Source organism: Podarcis melisellensis (genome assembly GCF_964234715.1).
Source record: "Podarcis melisellensis genome assembly, chromosome: 6".
NCBI lineage: Eukaryota > Metazoa > Chordata > Lepidosauria > Squamata > Lacertidae > Podarcis > Podarcis melisellensis.
In genome coordinates this window covers 62,615,506-62,640,129 of record NC_138538.1, presented here as the reverse complement: position 1 = coordinate 62,640,129, position 24,624 = coordinate 62,615,506, and the positions used below count along the sequence as shown (strand labels likewise).

General features: G+C 39.6%; 2 protein-coding genes and 1 long non-coding RNA gene across 16 annotated transcripts in view; 2 read left to right on the top strand and 1 right to left on the bottom strand.

Annotated features, from left to right (window-relative positions):
• Nucleotides 1-277, top strand: part of LRRC40 (leucine rich repeat containing 40) — a 29,145-nt gene extending 28,868 nt beyond the window's left edge. For all 3 annotated transcript variants that reach the window (XR_014169420.1, XM_081915442.1, XM_081915443.1), the window contains one exon: nt 95-277. Coding sequence is in view for 1 of the 3 variants with exons in the window: in XM_081915442.1 (XP_081771568.1) it covers nt 95-119 (25 nt within the window). In the remaining 2 variants the exon portion in view is untranslated. The remainder of the gene's footprint in view (nt 1-94) is intronic.
• Nucleotides 1-24,624, bottom strand: part of LRRC7 (leucine rich repeat containing 7) — a 172,062-nt gene that overhangs the window by 6,417 nt on the left and 141,021 nt on the right. For 5 of the 12 annotated variants that reach the window (XM_081915427.1, XM_081915431.1, XM_081915433.1 and 2 more), the window contains 5 exons: nt 21,788-21,937; nt 18,929-19,048; nt 16,527-16,742; nt 15,477-15,569; nt 12,254-12,328 (listed from right to left, as the gene is read on the bottom strand). In XM_081915427.1, coding sequence (XP_081771553.1) covers nt 12,254-12,328; nt 15,477-15,569; nt 16,527-16,742; nt 18,929-19,048; nt 21,788-21,937 — 654 coding nt within the window. Of the gene's footprint in view, nt 1-2,796; nt 4,286-4,378; nt 4,437-12,253; nt 12,329-15,476; nt 15,570-16,526; nt 16,743-18,928; nt 19,049-21,787; nt 21,938-24,624 lie in introns of those variants that run through there. The other 7 variants (XM_081915435.1, XM_081915438.1, XM_081915434.1 and 4 more) reach the window with 6 other exon arrangements.
• LOC309372141 lies at nt 3,263-12,247 on the top strand. Its single transcript, XR_014169421.1, has 4 exons — nt 3,263-3,361; nt 4,837-4,922; nt 9,031-9,308; nt 10,274-12,247. It is a non-coding gene; the product is annotated as an uncharacterized lncRNA (long non-coding RNA).

Below are 24,624 nucleotides of genomic sequence, written 5' to 3'. Positions count from 1 at the left end.
TGTACAAATGCCAAGCTGAGAATACCCATGTACTCCACGTAAAATGAACACATTTTGCTTTATTTCATAATTGACTTTTGTTTGTTTTTCAAAGCAAAGGCAGCAGGACCAGAGAATGAAAAAAAGAAGTGCCAGTATTGAAGTAGAAGGGTAAGATACTGCAGAAGTAGTTTTGAAGTGCCAAGCAGGTACACCGGCCATAGATTTCAGAACAAACATGGTTTGCCTATTTCCATGATTTTATCTGTAACATAAAAGCTTAGAAAATGAATACCAACTTTCTCAGGGATCCAAATTCCCTGTTAAGATTATTTGTTAATGGATAAAATTGTACACATGTGTAATATGCTCTGTTCTACAAGTCATCAAATACAATGCCAGTCCAGATTAGCAAAACTCTTATGTTCATCACATCAAAATAAAATATTTTTCATTCTTCAAGGTCTCATACCCTGAAGATTTCATCAAAGTGAGAATGCAATGCAGTTTATATAAGACTTCCGTTAAGACTTCAAAATGTTCTGTGAAGGTGACAGGATTTGGTATACAGTGGTAACCTCGGGTTACATACACTTCAGGTTACATACGCTTCAGGTTACAGACTCTGCTAACCCAGAAATAGTGCTTCAGGTTACGAACTTTGCTTCAGGATAAGAACAGAAATCGGGTTCCGGCGGCGCAGCAGCAGCAGGAGGCCCCATTAGCTAAAGTGGTGCTTCAGGTTAAGAACAGTTTCAGGTTAAGTATGGACCTCCGGAATGAATTAAGTACTTAACCTGAGGTACCACTGTATAGCATTTGTGGAAACTCAAGGTTCTGTTAAGGAAAAACTGATGCTTGGCTTGGGATGATAATTGCTTTCAAAGAATCTGAGTTAGAAGAAACCTGGAGATCTTGACTTCAACATCTTGAGCCAAGTATATGCCATATAACCAGTTTCCCCACCCCCATTGTGTCTCCTTAATCCAGATTAGCATTTCATATGCAGTAAACAGAAGCTAACACAATGGTGTCAGAACTGACCAAGACGTCTGCAGAACATAATTTTAGGGAGAGATGTCACATGCTTTGGGGAGGTACCACTAAAGTGCCCTCACAGTCTGCACTAGTTATTAATATGCCTGAGCTTCAGAATATATTTAGGTTTCTTTCTAGTAATAGGAATTCAGGCACCGAAATATCCTTTTGAGTTCTCCTTTCAGAATGGCCATTCATTGTGCATCATACTCATTATATCTATATTAGATTCAGCAAAATGAAATCGTAACAGATTCAGAATTTGTATGTTTATTTTAGGATTTTTTATTACCACCTTCATTTTTCATTCTTAACATTCTAAAATAGTTGAAACTGTTGACAAGTTTATTTCTTGCATATTAATATAATATACCAGTTACTGATTTTCTTTCCATTGTATGCACGAATTAAGCATATTTATTGCATTCTGCATGCTGTGCCATAGTTCAAACCATCATCTGCAGAAGTTAAACAACTTTGGTAAAAAGTAACCAAACGAACGCTTATCAGATATTTCAGTTCATTTTATATGCTTGTAAGAGCAAATCCAGTGTTTTCCAAGAGGCATCACAAATGCCAGTCCTTTCCTCAAGGTCCTTGGCATTTCTTTAGTACCAGAGTTGCGAGATAATGGTGAAATCATGGTCTGGCTGATGGAGCTTTCCCTCTCATGTTCAAATTTCCATCCTCCTTGGTTTGCACACACCATTATTTACTTCACAATCTGTACATTCCAATTCTGGCTTGGATGAAAACTGGTTTACTCAAACCAGGAAGATAAGGAAATAAATCAGAGCATACGAGCGGGAATGAAACAAACCATATGATAGTCAAACCATATCTGAACAGGCCCAGTATTATTTTCATAGGAGGGTCTTATTCATTTCCCTATTCCTTCTTCTAAACTCAAATCTGGTGACCAGCATTGTAAAAATGCTCATTCATTTACAGATACTTTAGTCAAAATTTTTGACAAGGAAAGCTAGAAATGTATGTCAGAATGTATGTAGAAATGCTTTCCTGGAAGAACAGTTTATAACAATGTGTCGGTGGCTGCGATCTAGTGTATTTGAATCTGTGTTACTGAATAGCACAACCCACATTTATTGTTTTATCCAGCCCACCTCCCAAAGGAGTCCAAGATCATCTGCCTTGGCAAACTGCAATTGAAATAGAGCTGTTTTAAAAGGTATTTATGATACTACATGCTTTATCCCACCTTTTCCTCCAAAGACCCCATTGCTGCATGCATGCTTCTCCTTCTGCACCGCACCCCCCCAAAACACAGATAGAAACCCAAGATAGTGAGGATTTCGGTTTAGCTCTTCCCCAACCAAAATCTAACACACTAGGCACTGAGCCACAGTAACTCAGTAATGTGAAGGGCAGCCACTCAAAAAATCCGAATGAGGTGATTTGTGTCCCTAAGGCACTTTTTGATTCCCAACAGATACGATCGCTGTAATTCATATTCAGAGTTATGTACACAGAACTGCAGGTCCAGACTTCCACATTTACTTCCTTCATTATGCAGAGAGCTGCCCCCCCCCCCGTATTTAATCAAACAGAAGCACCTGTAGATGGTGAAGCGCAGGATGTGTGTGAGATTTTTCCATGCTTCCAAAGAGATGATCAGTTTAGGGTCTTTAATTAGGTCTGTGTGTACAGAGTGGTAGTGGGGGGAAACTTGTAAAAGTTGCAACACAGTGTTGAAAGTATAAGCATAATCAGGCAGGCAAGGAATAAGAAAAAATTATAATGAACAGAGAGCCCACACACTAAAGAGAAAATTCTTTTATTAATTTAAATGTTTTAACAAATAGCAGGAAAATAATTTAAGAGAAAGAGTACAAATTCCAGACAGATCAAAGACATTCAACAAAGCCTTGGATTTAGTGTGCAAAACCTCAGAGGAATATTTTCTGAGAGCCAGCCTGAAGCTGGACTTCATTTAGATTTTAGATTTGTTTGTTTTCTGTAAAGGCTGATAGTCTGTCATGTTGCAGTAAATGGCCTTAAGTGCAAAACATCTGTCTGCATGTCCCTTTCTCGTATCCTGATGGCCTAATTTTGGCTTCCAACTGAAGGACTGAAAAACTCTTAACAGGGCACATTTCTCCATCCAGTTACCTCCAGAGTAATCCTACTGGTCTTAGGGGGCGGGGGGAGGATTTCAGATGGATTGCTGACTGAAAATGAGTGAACCCATTATTATTTTTGGTTCTATTTACCTGAACATGATGCAGTGCAAAGGGCCAATAACATGTTTTTTTTATATCCAAGGGGTACATCAAAAGATCAGAACATGATTCCTAAACATGCAGAGTGGATCATCTGACACTTGGTACGTTGGCAGGAGTGATTTACCTTATAAGCAAGCTTTCAGCCCTCCTCCTTTTACAACCTTTACCTGATAATTAGATGCAGCTGGCTACGAAAAGTATACGAGCATGAGTTCTTAAGGATTCACTGGTATAATAGCACATGCTATAGGGTGGTGGCACAAATGGGGGCAGAAAAACAAAAAGGAATCCTAAATCAAATGGATTATTTAGGGCAGAATTAAAGGGCACATAAATTATAATTCTATTGAAAGCATAGAAATCCAAATTAGAATTACAGTGAAACATAGACCCATTCAACTTTCAAAGGTGAGGTGTAGTCAGTGCATCCTAGCCTACTTGGTTCCACCTTGAAGGGGCACCATTACACTTTAAGCTCACAAGGTTGTTTCCTTACAGATACCAATGTATGCCGTGGATATTGATAGCAGTATTTGATGGCAAAAGTATTATTTTTCCACTGTAGTGAAAGATGGTAATTTAAACAGAGCTCTGATAATGAACCAACAGATCATATATGATTCCTTTCCAACATAAACCTAAAGAGTAGTTGCGTTTCATAAGAACTGAATGCTGGACTTCTGGGGTTGGGAATACATGTTCCATTTTCCTATGGTTTGGCCTTGAGATATGGGTTTACTTGAAACAGCTTCAATTACTTTATATCGTGGGAGTTATTGACATATTTGTCATTAAAAAAAATCAGAAGGTAGTCTTGTGATGAAAAAAAGTTCTTTGCTGATGATCTATATCAATACATGAGGCAGGCAAACAATATATATTTATATCTCAAGTTCCTTAACTCAGACGTTTGATGATGCATTATAGCAGATTGAGTGAGGCATTGTTTTGTTCAGGGAACAAGACCCTGGATTTTGAAACTGGGTTTAAGAGATATCCAGTGCTTCATGTGTACTCAGTGCCATCTGCAATAAGAACAAATATATTTCAGAACCTCATTTGCTAACTTTGGTTTACAAAAAAAAATACTTCAAGTTTATACTCATTGTGAGACTTACCATGAAACCACCCCAGGTTTGTTGGCCAGTAGTCAGGGTAATAACCAGGTTCTGAAATCTGAAAAAGGAAAGTATTGTGGCTGTGGTATGGCTACTTTGCCACTGCCTGCTTTCTTGGTACTTGAATGCCAGCAGTTTATACTGAAAACTCACGACATAATCCATATGCTAAGGAACACACGTACCAGTTTAGTTCACATGACACGGATGTGCTTGATAGTTTAGCATTAACAATTCTGCGTTGGTTTCATGCCAGAGGTGAGTTCCCGTGGGAAAAAGGTTATTCAGCACTAGATGTGATGGTCACAGGCCCATTTGTACAATCCCAACTTGAACCCAGTCATATAAATGGCAGCTTAGAGTTGGAACTGTACTGGTGTGTGGGTAAGGGAAGCTGAACTTTTGCTGTGACTGCTGTGTACCTCCCCCAGCCACTTACTCAAGCACTTCTCTCACAGCTGAGTTAACTTCCAGCTCTGAAACTCAGCTGAGGTGAAACACAGCGGAGGGGAGTGATGGCGAGGCGGCAAAACCTGCTCTAAAGGTAAGATGACCTCACATTATATGTAACTGGGGCAGGCAAGGGTTTAACCCACATCCGGAACTGACACATGATGTTTAGTTTGGCTTTCATATTACTCTTCAATACGACTGACGTTTGAAAAAGATCTTTCTTGGAAATAGCATTAATGCAAAACAATAAATAAATAAATAAATAAATATAGTTGTTGATGAACAATAAGCAAGCTCATGGAAAATGGATTAGAGAGAACAGAAGTGATGTAGAAGGTGGAACTCAACAAGTACAGAGGAGGTTTCATTGCTAATCCAGTGTATTTTTGAATCCAACCATTCTTTCTCAAGGATTTCACAAAATGATATATTTGCAACTATTGTATCTACCTAGAAAACTAAAAAGTGATAGAATGTCTAACAATATTGCTTATTAGTAATGATATTTACATGTTAGAGTCTCTAGGAAGCTACATACTGGATAAAAATATACAAGACATCAATTATAGTAATGATTATTAAAACTTGTTTAAATTGATTTTAAATAATCGATCAATCAATAATAAATATTAAGATTGTTGGGGGGATTTCCAAGTGCTATTTCACAAATTGGAATAGGAGCTATTTCACAAAAAGGTTTGCTGAGTGGTGACCATTAGTTGTTTGACTTGATGGCTTACTATGCTCCTGGAATAAGGACAAGTTTACAAATACATGTTCATCATTTTGCATTCAGCTATGACTTGTTGAATGAGCTATTGAAGATTAATCACTACAAACCTAACTATCATTCCATGACACCTTAAACACAGTGCTTTTCAACTGAGGCATTTCCCATATTCAGCCCAGTAGAGATGTAGTGGCAGGAGTGTTGGGGACTTTGGGCCAATCACTGTCAGCCTGACCTAATTCACAGGATTGTTGTGAGGATAAAATGGGGAGACAAAGAACTAGGCATGCATCTTTGAGCTTGTTGGAGGAAAAGTGGGATTTAAATAAATACTTAAGTCCGGCTGGCTTTAACTATTACAAGCTAAACTTGGATTACAAGTTGGGAAGTCATGGAAGAGATTTTGAAGCAGAATGGTCAAGGATTCATTCCTTTCCACTCTCTCTATAGTACTGTACAAAACAGCGAAGTGCCAATTCCTATGTTCATCTTGGTGTGGTAAAGTCATGAGGAAGTGTTTACCGTATCTATTCCACACTGCAAATATGCTTTTGAAATGTACTCACATATGAATTAGATAAGAAACTACCCTTGTTCTCGGACTGCCAACCTGATCTCGGAGGCAAAAGTATCATGAGCAAGGCACTCCTGGGACCCAGTCATCCCCTAGATAGGACAGGGGTGGATAAATGTTCCTGTTCTTTCTATACTCTGGTTTAGTCTATTCCTCAGCAGATCTTTCTGAGGCAGTCAGGTATTTTCTGCAACTGACGGATTTCAGCAGCAATGCTACCAAGTATTCCTGGCAAAGGAACATACGTCTAATGCTCAGGATGTGAAACTTGCAAGGTAAAAATCTTGTGATGACACCTCAAACATGAACCCGAGAACCAGGTCTAAAGTAACAAACCAGAAAATTCAGCCAATGAGATGTAGAAGAAGGGAGCATATGTTGGTGGCCATTTTGCAGTTTACCCATCCCTCTTCCCCTCATGAGGAAGGCATAGTCCTGCAAAAGGACTGCTGATACTTTGGAACATGCAAAGTTTGCATTAAGCAGTACAAGGAATTTTATTTGCGACTTTCTCCTTGTTAACTGTTTACTTCTTGTGTCATGAATTATCCAGATTAAGCAGCTCAATGTCCATAAGGAAATTAAGAAAAATTGACCACTTTGACTCAATTCCATATTCCTTTGCTGAAAAGTTCAGTAAATCTGACATTGCAAGCACTGCTATAAAGCAGCTCCAGATAAAGGGAAACATGAATGAGCTACATTCATCAACTTTACATTGATTTGCTATGTAGTCAATATACATCACCAGTGTTTTCTGACTTAGTAAAAGATTGAATTATTGCCTCGGATTTTGGAAAAGTTAACATTCAATCTAATTACACTGGATTATGATGGAGTGGATTTGATTATGCACACAATCTACTGGGAGATTTCACCACTGAAATTAATAGAACTCTAGCACAACTGTGAGAAGAGCTCAGCTCTATTGTAAATTCTACTTATTTTTGCAGGGTTTATGCATCAGCTTAGGGACGCGGGTGGCGCTGTGGGTTAAACCACAGAGCCTAGGGCTTGCTGATCAGAAGGTCTGTGGTTCGAATCCCCATGACTGGGTGAGCTCCCATTGCTCAGTCCCTGCTCCTGCCAACCTAGCAGTTCAAAAGCACGTCAAAGTGCAAGTAGATAAATAGGTACTGCTCCGGTGGGAAGATAAACGGCATTTCCGTGCGCTGCTCTGGCTCGTCAGAAGCGGCTTAGTCATGCTGGCCACATGACCCGGAAGCTGTACGCTGGCTCCCTCAGCCAGCTCTGCAACCCCAGAGTCGGCAACGACTGGACCTAATGGTCAGGGGTCCCTTTACCTTTTATATCATTTTGGATGCTAGCTATAATCGATTTTAATAAATAAAACAAAAAACCCTGAAAACAGATAAACACATTTAGACGGTATTGGACATACCGTGTGCTTTCCTGGTGTTTTCTTGTTTGCGGTATTCACTACACAAACGTGAGGGGCATAAGCTGCAATCCCTTTCATGGGATTGCCTTTCCCCCTGTGAACTGACCCGGACCCTGCAATCCTCATTAGAGGCCCTTCCTTGTGTGTCTCCTAAAGGAGAGGTCCAGAGGGTGGCAGCATGAGAACAGGCCTTTTCTGCAGTGGCTCCCCACTTCTGGAATGCTCTCCCCAGGGAGGATTGCCTGGTGCCGTCATTAAATATACTTAGGTGCCAAGCAAAAATATTATTCTACTTGCAGGCCTTTTAAACTGTGGTGGGGTTTTGTTATGTCTTTTTGTATTTTTCTACTGTAAACCTTTTTGCTCTTGGATAAATGATGGTTTAGAAATTTAATAAATAAAATTATTATTATTTTAAAGTGTATTATCATTAATAATTTTTTATGTTTAATTGTCTGCCAATCACAACACTTAAAAACAATATAAGTTGTGTCATTTGCATTTCTGTTTCAGTAACTTAAATTTGTTAGTATTGCCATGTACTGTAGATGCAGTTGGCTTAATTGTTTTTCTGCACTTTTCGGATAACATTTTAGTCACTGATTTTTGCTGTAGTGGCATATTATTTTTTTATTTATTGTATTTATTAAATTTGTATACCACCCTATACCTTTTGATCTTAGGTCAGCTTCACAACATAAAACCACAATGTAAAAAAAGCAAAGGTGACCAGGTATCAGTGGGAAAGTAGGTCACATTTCAAATTTGGTGCATTTCTTTTTGTTTCTGCCCTTCTTGAAGAATGTGGGCAGCTGGGGCATTTTTGGTGGGTGGTAGGCAGTGAGATTTCCTTGCAATGTCATTTCCCCAATTACAGCAGCCCTTCTGCCAGCTGAAATTAACCCTGAAATGAGAAAGATACATCTATACTTTATGTTTTTGCTCCCACCCAATTCTAATTATTATTTCTTCTTCTTTATGTTTTTGCTCCCACCCAATTCTAATTATTATTTCTTCTTCTTCTTCTTCTTCTTCTTCTTCTTCTTCTTCTTCTTCTTCTTCTTCTTCTTCTTCTCCCATGTCACTTGTAGTTTTGCCTTTAACATTAGCTCTCTAACAGTGGTTAAAACACTGTATATGACCTCAGAATATTTTTTCTTGTTGAGATTTCTAGTGAGCAAAATACTCCAGTAAAATTTAGGACTTACAGTAAGTGAATGGCTACTGAAAAACGGTATCATGAGAATTCATGCCAAGTATGCAATTCCCTTACTTATTACTTTTACGCTGAAATGAAATACTGTTTCAGAGATATGCTGATGCTGAAATATTCAGTAAGTTGAATTATTCCCATCATTATTATCTGTTTAATATATATTACCTAAGGCAATAAGATGGTGTTGCTTCAGCTTTCTGACTTACCATATGATTTAGTAAAGCCTGAAGTTGTCACAACTAATTTGATTAACATTTTTATGCAAAATTATTTTCAGACTGCTATCCTAGGTGGCAACTCAAATTCCTTAAGCGTCATACAGGCTCTGTTAAACTGACAAAGGAGTTTCTCTGGAGTTCACACATCCTCTTCAAGCGGTTGTGTGCCACTTGAGTATATTGTGGCAAGTTTTTGTGGCAAGAACACAAATATCAAACTCATCCTTGTACACTGAAGTGCTGCACCAGTGAACCCTGCAGCCTCCAGGGCCTAGTGCACACTTTGCACCTCTGTTTTGTGCTCCACCAGATGTCTTACAAACCGCATTCCCACCAGGTAGGAGCCAACTACTACCTTAGAGGTGTCTAGTCTCTCAGCATCTTAGAACATACCAAATCGCATTGACTTGAGCCACTGTAGGTTGCTCAACCTCTTGTGCCCTATTTCAAGCTTGTACCACCAGGGGCAGCCTGAAGCATTTTGGCACCTGAGGCAAAATGCCCTGCTGCTGCCCCCATGATGGGGAGCAGGCAAACTCCATAAGGGCTTCTTCTCGAGTGACTAACGTACCCTGCCTCATAGGCGGGCCAGCTCTCTGCACAATAATACTTGTAGGAAGTCCCTTTGGTGATTAGCATAATGGAACATGAGACTCATTTTTCCATCATATAAAGGGAATGTAATGGGGAAGGTGAATTATATTCAGGAGCTTCAAATAACCCTGTTAGGACAAACTAGGTGTTCAACAGCAGATAAAGGTCTGGACAGCCAGTTGCTACTTAAAAGCTGAAAACAAAAAAATGGAGGGTACGATTTGCAAGGGAGAAGTGGCAAGTAGGTGCAAGTGCTCAACCCTTTTCCTGCCCTCCACTTCTCTCTCTTCCTCAAACTGGGGTTGCCAAATACACTGGGGCTGGGGCTGCAGTGAGGAAGCTGCTGAGGAAGGAGGGGGAAGCTGCTAAACTCACATCACCTACCTCTTCTCTCCTGCAACTTCTCTGCCCTGAAAACTGCACCCCCCTCTGAAGTTGTTTTGAAGTGGCCAGAGTTCCAATCCAGGTCTGCCAGTAAATTCTTGTTCCCTTCTTAAGGTTATCCACAGATTCACAGAGCACCAGGGAAATTACATGCTCTACAAGTTACTTCAGTAATCAAACTAGTTACAGTATACTATCATCAGATAAAGCTGACAGTAAATAACAGCTGAAACAAATGTAGAAAATATCCTTTGTTTGCAAATTCAGATGTTAAGTTTTTTTTTCTTTTTAAGCATTTGTGGATTTCCTTCTTTTTCTCTATAGAAACCAAGAGCATGTGCTCTGTTAATATATAGAGAAAAGGAGATGGGCCTACAGTGAACAAGAGAGAAGGAAGAAGAGATGCGCAATATCTGTACAGATAAATGAATAAGTGAGAAAGTAGGAGAATGAATGCAGGATGCATGACAGGCACCTACCGGAGTGGGGGAACAAGCACAAGAGGAGCTTGTTTTTTCTTATTTCATTAACAAAAGTTCCATTCTCAACAAGCAATTTATAAAAGAGACAAGCAATTTATAAAAGTGAAACAAATGCTGCACAATAATCATATATTTGATATAAACTTAAGTGAGTTGTTGTACTTATGGATTCGAATGCCATTCCGTGGGCCAGTTCACAAAACTTATCTGTTGTGGGACCTAGCAAATTATCAAGTTAAGGACTCCCCTCTCCTATACAACTCCCTGCTTCATGTCCTGCTGATGGTTAAACAGTTGCGTATAGGTAGGCAAACTTATTGATCACCTAACTGTAAACCATGCTGCTAAACCAAACATTGTAACAAAAAACCCTTTAAAATAATTATTATTTAATTGACACTATTCTTCTTGTATGCCCTTTATAATGGAATGTGTTGCAATGGCAAAACTGGTGTCAGGCGACCATTGTGAATTATGATTCAGTAGGTGACCACCATGATAACTGTTATCTCAGCAAGATCCATAAATAAAATAGGCACATTCAAATGAATGTTCCCTGGCTCTTTCCCTGTTGTGGACATAACATTGTGCCCTAGGAATTGGAAAGATATCGAGGCCCAATATCCTTCTGTAACTGTCCTGTTCTGCAGTGCATACAGATGAGGGACTTGCACAGGAGAAATCAGCGGAAAGCAGGAGGTGCTTCAGAGTGCTTCTGATATGGATATGACCACTGAAAAAAGTTGGCTGCAGGCTTGCCTTTCATTATTGCAGAAGCAACTGACTCGGACAAGAAGTGTCAAGCCTGAGCAAACCATAGCACAAGGTATCTAAATTATTTTTGCTAAGATCTGTTTTGAACAAATGCTTTAACAGTATCTCTTCCATGCTCTAATTTTAATACTGAAGAACAGCAACAAATAGTGAAAAGCATGGAAAAAGTGTAAACAAATAAAAAAAGAAATTAAAAAAAACTGTAAAAGGGAAACTTGCCCAGCACCGTCCCTGTCATTAGCAATGGTCTAAGCTACATTTTCAGTTTTGTTTTGAGCATGAAGAAAAGTAAACTGGATGTGTCCCTGTGTTAGCATGAACGTTTTGTAAATAATTCAAAAATCCCAGAGGTTGCAATCTAGCCGTACTACATTTCATTATAACCTAAAAATCAAACAAAATCCCTTCCTCAAAAATATTTGGCTCTTTTGTGTTCTTTTCAATTTTATTACCACAAAATCACAGTTAAGGGAGGAGGGGAAGAATGATGTGGATCGTTGCCCTGATCTCACCACTGTTTCTGACACCAGTTGCACACGGGCATCTCCCCAGCTGGCTTCAGTTTCAATGGAGCCAATGCAAAAAAACACACATGAAGGAGTAAAACACAAAGTTCTGTATATTAGCAATATATATTCAGGAAAACTTCAGACTGGGCAAACTTTACATTGTTTCATGGAAATCAAGTAAAAAAAAAGGGTCATTCTCCAACTTGCAGAATCCAGTCCACAACTGGGTCAGAGATGTAACAAGTACCTAAACCTGCAAAGGAAGCAACTAATTCGTCTCTGGCACACTAGCCATTTTGCTCCTTCATGTGCCCCAAAGACTATTTAAGCCACCCTTTCCACCACTGGGCTCACACCTACTCAGGAGGGGGTAGTTTTCACCAGTGCACATTGCCGTTCCTACCAAACCTGAATCCCCACCTGAGGTCATCTAAAGGTTACTATGGGAAAGCAGGGAAAAGAACAATACAGTAGCATGCACATGTGAAGGAATATTTGCACTGAATCCATGCTTTTGTTAATTAAAAGATTTTGCTTACTTGAATAATCTTATCACCAGGCTGGAGCAGGTTGGATGCTGGTCCATCAGGCTGAACCCTAGTAACAAAGATACCCTATAAGTCAGAAGTAACAGAGGTTAGGAAACTATAACCAAGAACTAGGCTAAAGGTTCGTATATGAACTAGGTGGACTGCAATAATTAATATGCCTATGGACTACACTAGCTGGAATCCAGCCTACTTCCTGAATATTACAAGTTCTGTACTAGACAACATCTACTTATAATTTAGAAAAAGAAGCCTGTGATCAAACCAACAGTTCATTGTTGAATTAAATATATGTCATGGTGCATTCTTATTTTCAGTGTTATGGATCAGAAAGCAGGACCTCTGAATCCCTACTGCACATATGTATGTTCTCCCTGTAGTGATTTGGATCTCTGCCACAAAACACGACCTCCTGCCTTATCTTGCCTATGGCCTTATCTTGCCTATCTGCCTCCATAACATCAACTGTTTTTACAAGAGAGTCTTTAAGAATGAAGAGCTATGGATCTGCACTGAATCTGCTTCCACGAAAGGTTTACAGCTCATTCCTCTGAAGAAAGTGATGTAGGATGACTTTAAGCCATGGTGTAGTGCAGGCATAGGCAAACTCGGCCTCCAGATGTTTTGGGACTACAACTCCCACCATCCCTAGCTAACAGGACCAGTAGTCAGGGATGATGGGAGTTGTAGTCCCAAAACATCTGGAGGGCCGAGTTTGCCTATGCCTGGTTTAGTGTTACAGGCAAACCAGTAATTGTAGAGGAGAAAACTTGAAACCAGGCTGCCTCATGTTTATCATAACATCTAGTTCTACCAGAGGTGCAAGCATAATTTGTAGATATGTGAAATGTCAAAACAACTGATAAAGAATTTAACTATGCTATCGTAAGACAAATTAAAAATAGGCAGTATGGCATTTTAGCTACTTTAGAAATAAGGTAAAAATCAGTACATTTATCAATGCTTTAGCACTGATTGATGATTTTTATATGCTAAATGATTGCTCCTATTAATATTTTTGCTAAAATAGTATGAGATCTTGCTTAGTGTAGAGCTAGTGGAATGCATCTTAGTCAGAATTCATAAACTAACAGCCTAGCAAACTGTTCTTGACAGTGAATACATTCCAAAATATCTCATATTGCTTATTCATGCTATTTATTACATTGCTGCTTATTTGAGTTCAAAATCCATAGAAAAAAACATTTATAATGGTTCTACAAACATCTAAAACTTCATCTATATATAAATGTTCAGAAGTTACAGTATTGTGGTTCTCCTATAACTACAAATTTCTTTGGGGTTCGGGAATATTTCCCCCGTAGGGTCCCTATCAGTGGTGAGCAGGTCACTTAGTCTCAAATATGGTGGGAATGGATGATAGATATTTGCTTAAATTTGATAGCATAAAGGTATTGTCAGGGAACTGCCATCGGAGCGCAGGGTGGTGGAGAGGCTCTCGGATGCTGGGAGACCCTCGGATGCTGAGGAGGGAACCAGCAGGGGGAGAGGGAGAGTTTCCGCTGAAGAAGGAGGGGAGGAGAAGACAGTGTTGGAGGTGAGGCACAGAGACGCTTCAAGCGAGACCAGTGGTGAGAGCTCGGGGCCTCCCCTTGGGATGCCCCCGCTGCGCAGAAAGCTGTCGCGCAGAGAATCAAGGAGGAGACTTTCTGTCAAAGAACTTTTATGTTGGAAGAAATTCAGGAAACGCCCACTGACGGATTCTGCCAGTGATTAAGGCAGCCACACACTCATGGCTGTCCGGCTAGAGAGAGTTTAAAACTAAGCACAAAACTGGGAGCGTTTTAGCGCTTACGCACAAGCAACCCCTTATGCCATTACAGGTATGTAATCAGAAGTACCATCATGTGTAAGCTACACCTGCCCTGATGATGCCAGTGTGAAGAGAGTGAAACAGGTTTTGCCCTTCTTGACTGTATTCCAGGTTGCAGTTGTTTATTTTGTCCCAGATCACTTAGTAGAAGTCAATAAGAATCAAGCCAGTTCCTGTTTATATAACCCTGTCCTGAGTTCTGTTTCTATAACTACAGGATGTGACAAGTTGGAAAGTGACACTTCCTGTCCCACCTCTAAACCAAAAGCTGGATTTGAGAGGGAAGGAAGGGGGGGGGGACAATGCTTCTGGTATGAGAAGATGGAAGAGTTCCCAGTTTGGTGAACAGTAGATAAAACTAACTTTGGAAGAGGAGGGCTGGCCCCACCCAGGGACGCGGACTTATAAAAAATATTGGGGGGGGCCCGGGAAAGCTCATGAATAATAAATAAGCTCATGAATATGCAAATAAAGTGGCGCCGCCTCCTCGTGAGCGAATAGGGGAGAGCGTGCTGCGCCTATTAATCAGCTCCAAAGGAAATTGGGTGGAGCTTTTGCTCGGGAGGGAGGGCAGGAGGCATGCAGCCCGCCCCTCCCTGTGCATTTTGGGCTGGGGGAGGGGCGGCGATGGCGCTCTGCTGGAGGGGCGCCGGAGATTATTGGGGGGCAGAGCCCCCCCAAACGAATTTTTGAGGGGGCTCGGGCCCCCTCAAGCCCCATGGAGTCGGCGCCTATGGCCCCACCCCTTGCTTTGTCTAAGGCAGCTTTCCACAACCAGGTGCCAAATGTTTTGGATCAGCCGCAGGCAGTATGGCCAATGGTCAGGGTGATGGGAATTGTAGCCTCAACCATTTGAAGGGCACCAGGCTGGGGAAGGCTGGTCTAAGGCCACAATCTCAATGAAGGGTAGAAAGAAGGAAAGGAGAACTGAGGCCAGGAAGGGAACTGCTCATACTTTTCACTTCCTGCATCCCCACTCACCAAACCTGATGGCCTTTCGGTAGTTCAGATCAGCATGTGAGACCCTAGGCATTTTTAATCACCACTGCAGAAGTGGGATAAGTGTTTGCTGAATGCCTTTCTGAAGGCCCTATTCTAATTTACTGACTAACCAGGGTAGTTGCAAAAGTGTAAAGTGACAGCCCCCAGTCTCTACAATCCCAGAATTTGCTGGCAACACGTTTTTGCAGACATTCAGTGACATGTATCTCTAGCCAAAGGATGTTTTGGGATCATAATACACAGTAGGGCAACCTGTCTTTTTCAGCTCTTTAATTGCAAGCAAAGGAACAGATGCCATGAATACCTGAACTTTAACTACCCTAAATGTTCAAACTGCATTATCTGGTCACTAATTCAAGCAAGAAATTACCACCTTACCTTGTCAGAAGGTTTGAATGGATTTCCTTGTCCACTTATTCCTCCACTGATACTAAATCCAAGGCCTGGATTCTTTTCTATCCTCACACAAAACTAGATGTAAAAGACACAAAGGGATGTTTAAATGCATGCATTTAATTAACTGTCACAAATTTGTTATTTTTTGACAAATGTCCATGAGGCTACTCTAGGATGATTTTTTTTTAATTTAAGAAGTTTATTTGTGGATGTACTGTGTGATACAATGTAAAATGTTTGAATCAACTGTGATACGATCATCAATGATGTATTCTCTTTAAGTTGCTTTTCTTACTTAAAAAAGCTGATACAATAATATTTGTTTCATGACAATTAGAAACATAATACATTAAAAGATAATTTTAAGATATATTAAGACTGCAGAAGAAATGTTTTGGAAAATCTTCAAACTCTCTCCCCCCCCCCCCATCAAAATGTAGTTAGATATAGTTAAAATGTAACTTTGGCAAATCCATATTATTTGGATTGAAATTCTACATAGGCTATAGAAAGAGGACATCACATTTCCATATGTCTTTATGGAACTATAAATATAACTAGAATCCAAACATAATAGCAGCCAAATCAAATAAATTGCTTAACTTCATTGGGATGACTCATGTGGCCTTTTAAAATATGGTTATCGTTACATGCTGAAGTCACAAGGGATTGACTTTTGTTGTCCTAATGTTTGGTTTTGCGAATGCTTAGGACACATTGGGATGAACACCTTCTAGGTTTCTACAACATTATTAGGGTTTCCTATGGTGAGTTACAATTTGGAGCACACCAATCTCACTACTACTACAATAAAAATCCCTCATAGTGACTTCATCACTCTGAATTCGCAGGTATGCAAGAGAACTGAGATTTATAATCTACACATACATGCCTTTTTATTTAGCAATTTCAAATAACGGTAAATAGGAAAACTTTTTCACAGACTTGAAAAATAAGCCTACCTTTTTGAGACATCTTGCACACAATTCCATTCACATCTCTCATCCTCATGCCGTTCTGCTGCATGCTCACCTGTTCTGGATAACCATCCATACTCCTCTGCCCTTTAGTTTGAATGACACATCTCCCTGCTTGTGGTGCCCGAGTGCTCTGAGAAGGGATCTGGATCGGCAGTGGTGGCTGATACTGCTGGATGGTCACTTTATTCATGTTGCTCTCATATGGCTGCTCTCGGCTTCGATGTTGTAGACTTTGCGATCCCATCAGCGTCTGGATATGGCTACCTGCCTGTGGGTAACATTAACTCATTAGGCCAGGAATTTAGAAAACTGAAAAAAGCACTTTTCTTGAAACTTGTACACACACACACACAGAGCAAAGCTCTTGAGTATAAACATATGAAGTTCTGACTTTTTTTCCAGAGCAGCATAGCGAAAGTCACTCCTTCAGATATATTTGAACTGTAAGGTGTAGAAAATTATTTGTAAAACAGAAAAGTGGAAAAACGTATTTGTTATTTATATTAGTACCTTCAGCTGAGTGACAATATCCTCCTTCCATCTATGGAAGGCTTCAGATGCGGGGGGGGGGGGGGCAGAGCAGGGAGGTGACTTTTGCAGATTCCCTTCTCTCTGCTATCTCCAGACTACCACCCACATTGTTCCTAAGGGCTCTGAATGTTCAAGAACCCCATGGGAGGAAATACTAGGAAGAGGCTGAATTTGTAAAAGTCATCTCCTGCCCCTCTACCTGTGGAAGCAAAGTCTGGATCACACATAACTTATGTTGGATCATGCCTGTCGTGAGTCCCATGGAGAGGGTGGTCAGATGAGGAGGAGTGGGAGAAGCTCAGCTCAAGGAAGCTGACCTAGGGGAAGGTTGCAGTGGGTTGAGGAATGAAAACTTGGGACCCCTAGAGCAGGCATAGGCAAACTCAGCCCTCCCAGATGTTTTGGGACTACAACTCCCATCATCCCTGACCACTGATCCTGTTAGCTAGGGATGATGGGAGTTGTAGGCCAAAAACATCTGGAGGGCTGGGTTTGCCTATGCCTGCCCTAGATGAATCTGATCTGGAGGAGGATCTCAGCAGAGTAGGAAGAGGAGGTCTGAATTCTAGGCCTAGTTGTCTGTTGGAGGTTGGCTCATTTCTGTTATATTGGAAACTTCAGGTGCTACATCACCAGCTGCCAGTGCCCTCCCCTGTCAGCAAAGAGCCTTCTCCTATTTTACATTTTAAAAGGTATTATTATCATCATTATTAATGGTATTTTTAAACCATCCACCATCTGTTTAGATCCCTGGGTGGTTTATAAAATAATCAAGGAAAATACACACACCAGAGGCAAAGAATAAAATATTAAAATAATCATATAAAAGCAATCTATAGTCATAAATAACATCAGTAGTTAAAGTCTAAAAATTACTGTGAAGTTGGTTTCAAATGACTCACAATGTTTAAACCATCAGCAACTATAGCGGACATGAATCTCCTGAGGTCAAATTCTATGAAAGAAAATCAGTATTGCTAGAGCAGCATGCTCAAAAACTGAGAGTGAAAGGTAAATAATTCTCATCCATTTTAATAGATTTTTTGTTTGCAAAGCCTCATATTGTCACAGCTAAGGCATTCATAACACAGCTCCTAATGTATATGGATGAACTGAAAATAAATCTTTTTTGTAGAAAAACAAAATTACTTATTCTGATTAGGGAAATAATCTCCATTGCGTAGGCCTGTTTCCCATGATTTCATTTGTATTTTATATATTCTTTTACCATCCTTCACAAAAAGTTAATTATTTCAAGCTGGGAATGTTCTACTGACAGCACAATACAAATTGTTGGCAAAGAATGCAACAATGGATAGTGCCAGGGAATTAATCAGATTCTGGCATGTAGGGTAATCATTTAGCATACAGCATCAGTGAGGAAGGATACTGAGGTGTCTAGGAAAAATGCCTTTAAAAAACCAGCATATTCTCAAACAAAAATTGGAGGAAAATGTTGACAGGTGAAGTAAGCCTGTTTCTGCCCTTCCATCCATACCCATCCATACAAGGTAGTGATGCTAAAACACATCAAAATGGATGAAACAATGGCACAAATGCAATGCCGGCAGTCAATTAATAGTAATAAGAAGATTAGGGAATGTCTGTGAGCTCCCATCACCCTCAAAGCTAAATTGTTCCAGTCATTTAACTTTGGCATTGTCTGGCCAAGAGTCATTGGGTTTCCTAACTAACTTGAAGCCTTAGTTTCACTTCACGGTCAAGAGGGAACCATGTTTACGTTAGTACCAATGTAACAATCATGATTAAAGGCAGTAGGAAAATTTGCAGTGAAGCAAGTTCACAAATCCATCATTCATTCCCAGTCTTTTTACTACAGGAGATCACTGGCATACATCACAACCAGATTAGAGTGGCAGTATTTACACATATACAGTATTCATTGTGTGTGATAGTTGTTACCTTTTTAGCAACAGTTTCTGGTGGCACATCTCGCCTTCCAAGGGGATATGGATTCCATTGGCCGCCAGCAGAAACATCTTCCTGTCCATTGTCTATAATGCTGCTCTGTTGTGATGGGGTCTATTTTTAAAATGTTAGGTAAGAGATTATTTAGTGAGAGGGACGATCAACAGTTCATTTGCCCCAAATTAGCCTTTTTGATAAACATTGTTTTTGTTTTATTTTTGATGGGGAAATATCCACCCAGTACATATTATTGCATTTTATCAAGCTATAGAAAAGCATCAATGCTCTTTTATAACTGATCACATATTTGGATAAGACTTCGATGCACACAAAAAGTGCTTAGTAAGAAACTGGCAACACCATAAGTTTATCAGAAAAAGTTTAAACACACACTAAATACATCTATCAGAAGGAACATTTTTAATGTACATAGTAATACAATCTTCATGCTTCTGCTTTCTAGAAAGTGTCAACTTATTAGTAGACAATTGTACTATGAGAGTGGAAATCCCATGGCAAAGAACCATATCTTTTATCCCATCTCAGATATTGAAATTAGTATGAAAATTGCTCTAAATGTCAGAGTTAACAACGATGTTTTCTGTTCCATATTAATATGCATTTTAAAAGCTCCAGCTCAGGAAAGCACATATGATTCTTTTAATCAAGAAAGAGTCTGATCCATAAGCCAGAGTATTTGGCTTTAAAAAGGTTAATAGGCTGCTACAGTTAATGGAACAGTTAGACTAAACCTCTCAAAGTATCACAGAAAATATTAGGCTATTGGTGAATGTTCGTATTAGTTATGGAAATTAAATACAAATGCTCATTTTTAGTTAAAAGGAAAATAGTTCTATTCTGCAGACATTCAATTTTATGTTCTTGTTTATCTTGCAGCTGCTGCCCAGGGGACCTCAATCTTCCCTCCAACTGCTGGACCTGTGGCCTCTACTGGATCCCCAGACCAAGAGGTCCTTGAGTTTTAAGAGGCTTTGGAGCTGAGCACATACACTGGCAGTGGGGAGTGGGCAGGAAGCCTCAATGCACAAGAGGCCTTCAATTTGCACAAAGAGTGCATTCACATGTCATAGTAACCCATAAACCATGGCTTACTGTGCACAAGACCATTCCTGGAATTTTATTCCTGTCTGCTAACACTGTGGAGATACAAAACACATCCACTAGGCTTAGTGTTACATCCTAAAAAGCAAGAGTTTTGCTCCCAACTACAATTGACAGCCAAGTTTTGTTCTTGGCTTGCTGACTGATCGTGGTTGTTTGAACGAAACAAACCTCAATCTCCGGTTCAAAGGTAATGCTAAGACAGGGACCATGGTTTGTTTTCTTTGTGCGCTCACAGGGAGGAGCAAAACAGTCCAGATAGGAATGTTCATAGTAAACTATTTCAGAACACCAGAGAGAATTGAAGACCTCCATACACAGTCATAAAGACTCCAAGCTGACCATTCAGAATCGCCCATAGACAGCACAAAGCATGGTGTAGTGGTTAGAGTGCTGGAAAAGGACCTGGGAGATCAAATCCCTGCTCAGCCCAGAAACTCACTGAGTGACCTTGGGCCACTAACAGTCTCTCAATCTAGTCTACCTCACAGGGTTGTTGTGAGGATAGTATGCCCCCTTGAGTGCCTTGTGATATTGGAAGTAATTATGCCAAAGAAAGGGAGGGCAGGCCACAACCCCAAGCCTGATATTATTCTTTTTATAAAAACAATGCCTATTAGTGTTCCCCCTCATGCAGTAATATTGCCTGCTTAAATGTCTATATTATTTGGAAGCTGAGCAACTGAACATCCCAAATGGAAACTCATCCTATTAGATCTGGGTCTGGATTTGATAGAACCCCGAGAAACTAGAAACAAAGCTTATTTGCCTGAAATGTCCAAAATTTCCTTGACTAATCCCTTCCCCCACAATGCTTAGGAAGCTGTATAATCAAAGGAAGCAATCTTACACCTTTCCTTGGCTACTGTTTTCACTGTCTAATCTTCATCAGATAACATGACTGCATTGATGACTGGCAACTATGAGTTATTACTTGATGTTTAATCTAGACTGTTTCAATTTAGATCCACTTTTTCATTCCCTTCTCTCAATAACATTTAAAAGAACAGTTTATAATTAATTTTCACACACTTAGGTTTTCCACTTAGGTATCTCACCTAAACTATCTATAAACAGGCCTAGTGGTTTGTGGTCATGATGAATTCAAGCTTGATTCACAAATATTTTTCAAAATGTTAATAAGATACGTCCCCACCTTAAAGGCTTAAAATACAAAACATATTTACATACAACATATATCTGATTTCACAATGGTCTACATACAGAAATGTGCTAATATAATAAAAGATGTAAACAGGACATACATTCTGAAATTTTCATTTGAGCTATTTTGATTATAATCTAGTCTTTAACTAGACCACTGAACTACATGACCAGTAGGTCCTGGCTCCTAAGAGATCATACTAATTGATAACATAGTTTGTGACCGAAATTGGTTGACATTAAACATCTACACCATTCTGACACCATCAACATCATTAACCAACTACAACATGAAACATGGCCCTCAGATTTCTCTGGTTCACATAAAATTGACTACATTAGTCTGCAACAAAAGAGCAGAAAGCAGCATGACTGTCACGTGGTGAGCCAATTACTTGAAGAAGCAAAGATATAAAGTCGGCAAGTTGTGTTAGCAACTTTGGTTTTTGAATTGCTTATAGGACACAAGCATGAATAGAAATGCAAATGCTAAAAAGGAAGAGGAAGGAGGGCATGAAAAAATATTACTGTGTTTTGTCTGATATATGCAGGCTATCTCATACTTACTTTCGGTAGAGGTAGCTCTTGATGCATTTGGTTTTCAAATTTAGATTTAGTCTGCAAGTTTAATGTCATGCTTCTGCCCGCATGCATGGCTGACAAACCTCCAGAGCGCAGCATGCCAAGGTTAACAGTGTTGTGCTTATAAGCAGCAGTCTGAGTAGAGGAAATAACAACCACGTGACAGGATATGAACACGCATGCTCATTAAGAGAAAGTACTGCACATATATGACTAACTTCACATGGTCTCATTTTAAGCAAACAAACAATACCAAGAAATAAGTAGCTTTTTATGCATGCACTGAGTCAGACAGAAGCACATAGAGTGCTAGTTGTACATAAAATGATTACCATAAAAAGACATTGACAAAAAAACCAAACAAGATATATTTTCATCTTCACAGAATCATAGAATTGTAGAGTTGGAAGGGACTATGAGGGTCACCTGGTCCAACTCCTTGCACTGCAGGAATCTTTTGCCCAATGTGGGGCTCAAACCCACAACTCTGAAATTAAAAGTTCCATGCAATACTAACTGAGACACTGTTTTTAATACAAAGCTATAGTAATTTATTTCATGCAGAAGTGGGTATTATCCAGAGGTTTTCTACAAACTGATGATAAAATATGCATTTCTTTTCTGCAAGTAATAAATTGGGTAGAAGAGGTTCTACTCTATATAATAGGTTTCTTAAAAATGTAAGACATTTCTGGAGAGAATAATGTTTTAAATAGTCAAAGAAAATGGTAAAAAAAGAGTTTTTGACATCTGTTAGTTGCTGAACGATAGAAACATCTGGCTTGCTATGGTTCACTTTCACAAAGAACCAATCAAAATAACTGCTATCAAGAGCTGCTCCAATATATTGTAGTGGATGTATACCTATTTTGAATTTACACTGCAAAATAACTACTTGCAATATATACAGTGTAATTAAAAAGATCAGTCAGCAAATGATCTTCATGAATAAATTATTCTGGATTATATATATACAAAAAAACCCACAGCAATATAAAAAGTAAAATGCACGGGGCAGTATTGCACCCATCAGTGCAAGCCTGTATGAGGGCTTCTGCTTGTGCCATGGGGCTATCCCCTATCTCCTCTCCCTGCACCCTCTGAAATTGGCCCTGGGTTGGTCACAGAACAGTACTGATGGGACACTCCCCTTGGTGCAATGTTGAATTCCACCCATAGTGAGCATAGCTATGGAAGTACATCTGAAACATCTGTGCTTCACCTGTCCATGCAAATGAAGTAGTACTCTAAAGTATACCTCTAAAGTGTCAGCTTGGAAGCAATCACAATAATCAATGGAATAAGCTTGATTCTTATGAATGCTCACTGATTTATGGAAGCCACTAATGCCAGGGAGCCCACTGCATGGTCAGGTTTCCACAATGTTTCTGTGATGCCCTTTTTTGCCACTCCCCCTACTCCTATTTTGCTTTTGTCAGCCGACAGGAAAGGATGTTGGTTCCCAGTAATTTTTTTAAAAATATATATATTTTGAAAAAGCTCTTTTGTACGGGGGAAATCATGCACAAAATAATTGCATTAAAAATAAATTATAAAATTTGCCTTTGCAGGCACAGGAGGTTGGGAAAGAAAATGTGAGGAAGAGCAGCAGCCTTTCATGCCAGAGACTCCAAATTGTCACATGACTTGGGAGTGACACACTTTTTGACAAATTGCTGTTTTGTACAAATATCAGAAAACTTGTATTTAAGAAGTAATTCTGTTTTTTTAAATAAAGAAATGTGTACGCTTGTGTAAGGAGACCTTAAGTTTCCTTTTCCTTTTCCAAACTCTAGAAACCCCCCTGCCCACTGTACAGCATTAAAGGATTCAGGTTCAGGGCTAGAAACCAGCACCAAACCCAAGCACAGCAAAAGAGGATTTCAACAAACGTGAGGAAGAAATAAAGTAACCCTTTTCACTTGTCTTTCCCCTGTGAACTCCAAACAGCAACACAAAACTCTTGTTCCAGGCTTGTTAGAGCCTGAATAGGACCATTCCTTAGGAGATGAGAATGCTTTGCAATGCTTTGTTGTTGATTTGAAGGCTTATTGTCGTATTTTTCTTAGTAATCAGTGTATCTGAGAGCCAGGCTAAAATTTTCATACATTTTTTTTATGATGTCTGATTTCCAAAACTGAACCAATTAAATAAATTTCTGTAGATCTTAACTGATACACCAAAATAAATATAATTTGGTTTATAGTGTTTCTGCAATTTTTATTCATTCATTCTAATAGCTTTGCTTTAAAATCTATCTTGCTGCGATTTTGTAGTCTCTAGTCAGTTTTTCTTAAACAGGGGGCTGGGACCCAAGAGATGGCCATGGGTCATTTTCAAAAGAACCTCAGTGTCACAGCCTGCCCAGCGCCTTCTCACTTGCTGGCCCCACGCCCCAGCCATGCCATTGTCTTTTGATTGAACCAATGCCAACCCTAGCAACTCCTTGCATGCCAAATAATGGTGACCAGGAGATGGAGAAGGTTGGGGAGGGTGGGGAAGAGAGAAGGGAGGTCTCACTCCTCTGTGGGGAAGCAGCCAGAGGAGGTCCTGAAGGAAATTAGAAAGGGAGATAAACGGTTAATATTTACACTCATTATTAAAAATAAACCAACTGATAATGGAAAGGATAGAGACAAAAGAATAAAGTTGTTATGGAAGGAAGTGAAGATAAAAAGGACCAGGGTGAAAGGTAGAACGAAACTGGCCGGTTCAAGGGAAGGTGAATAGATTTGTGTGACAGCAGAAAGGAAGAAATTACAATAGATTAGTAAAAATACTCTGAGAGGTATTTAGAAGTGGGAAAGGAAAAATATAAAATA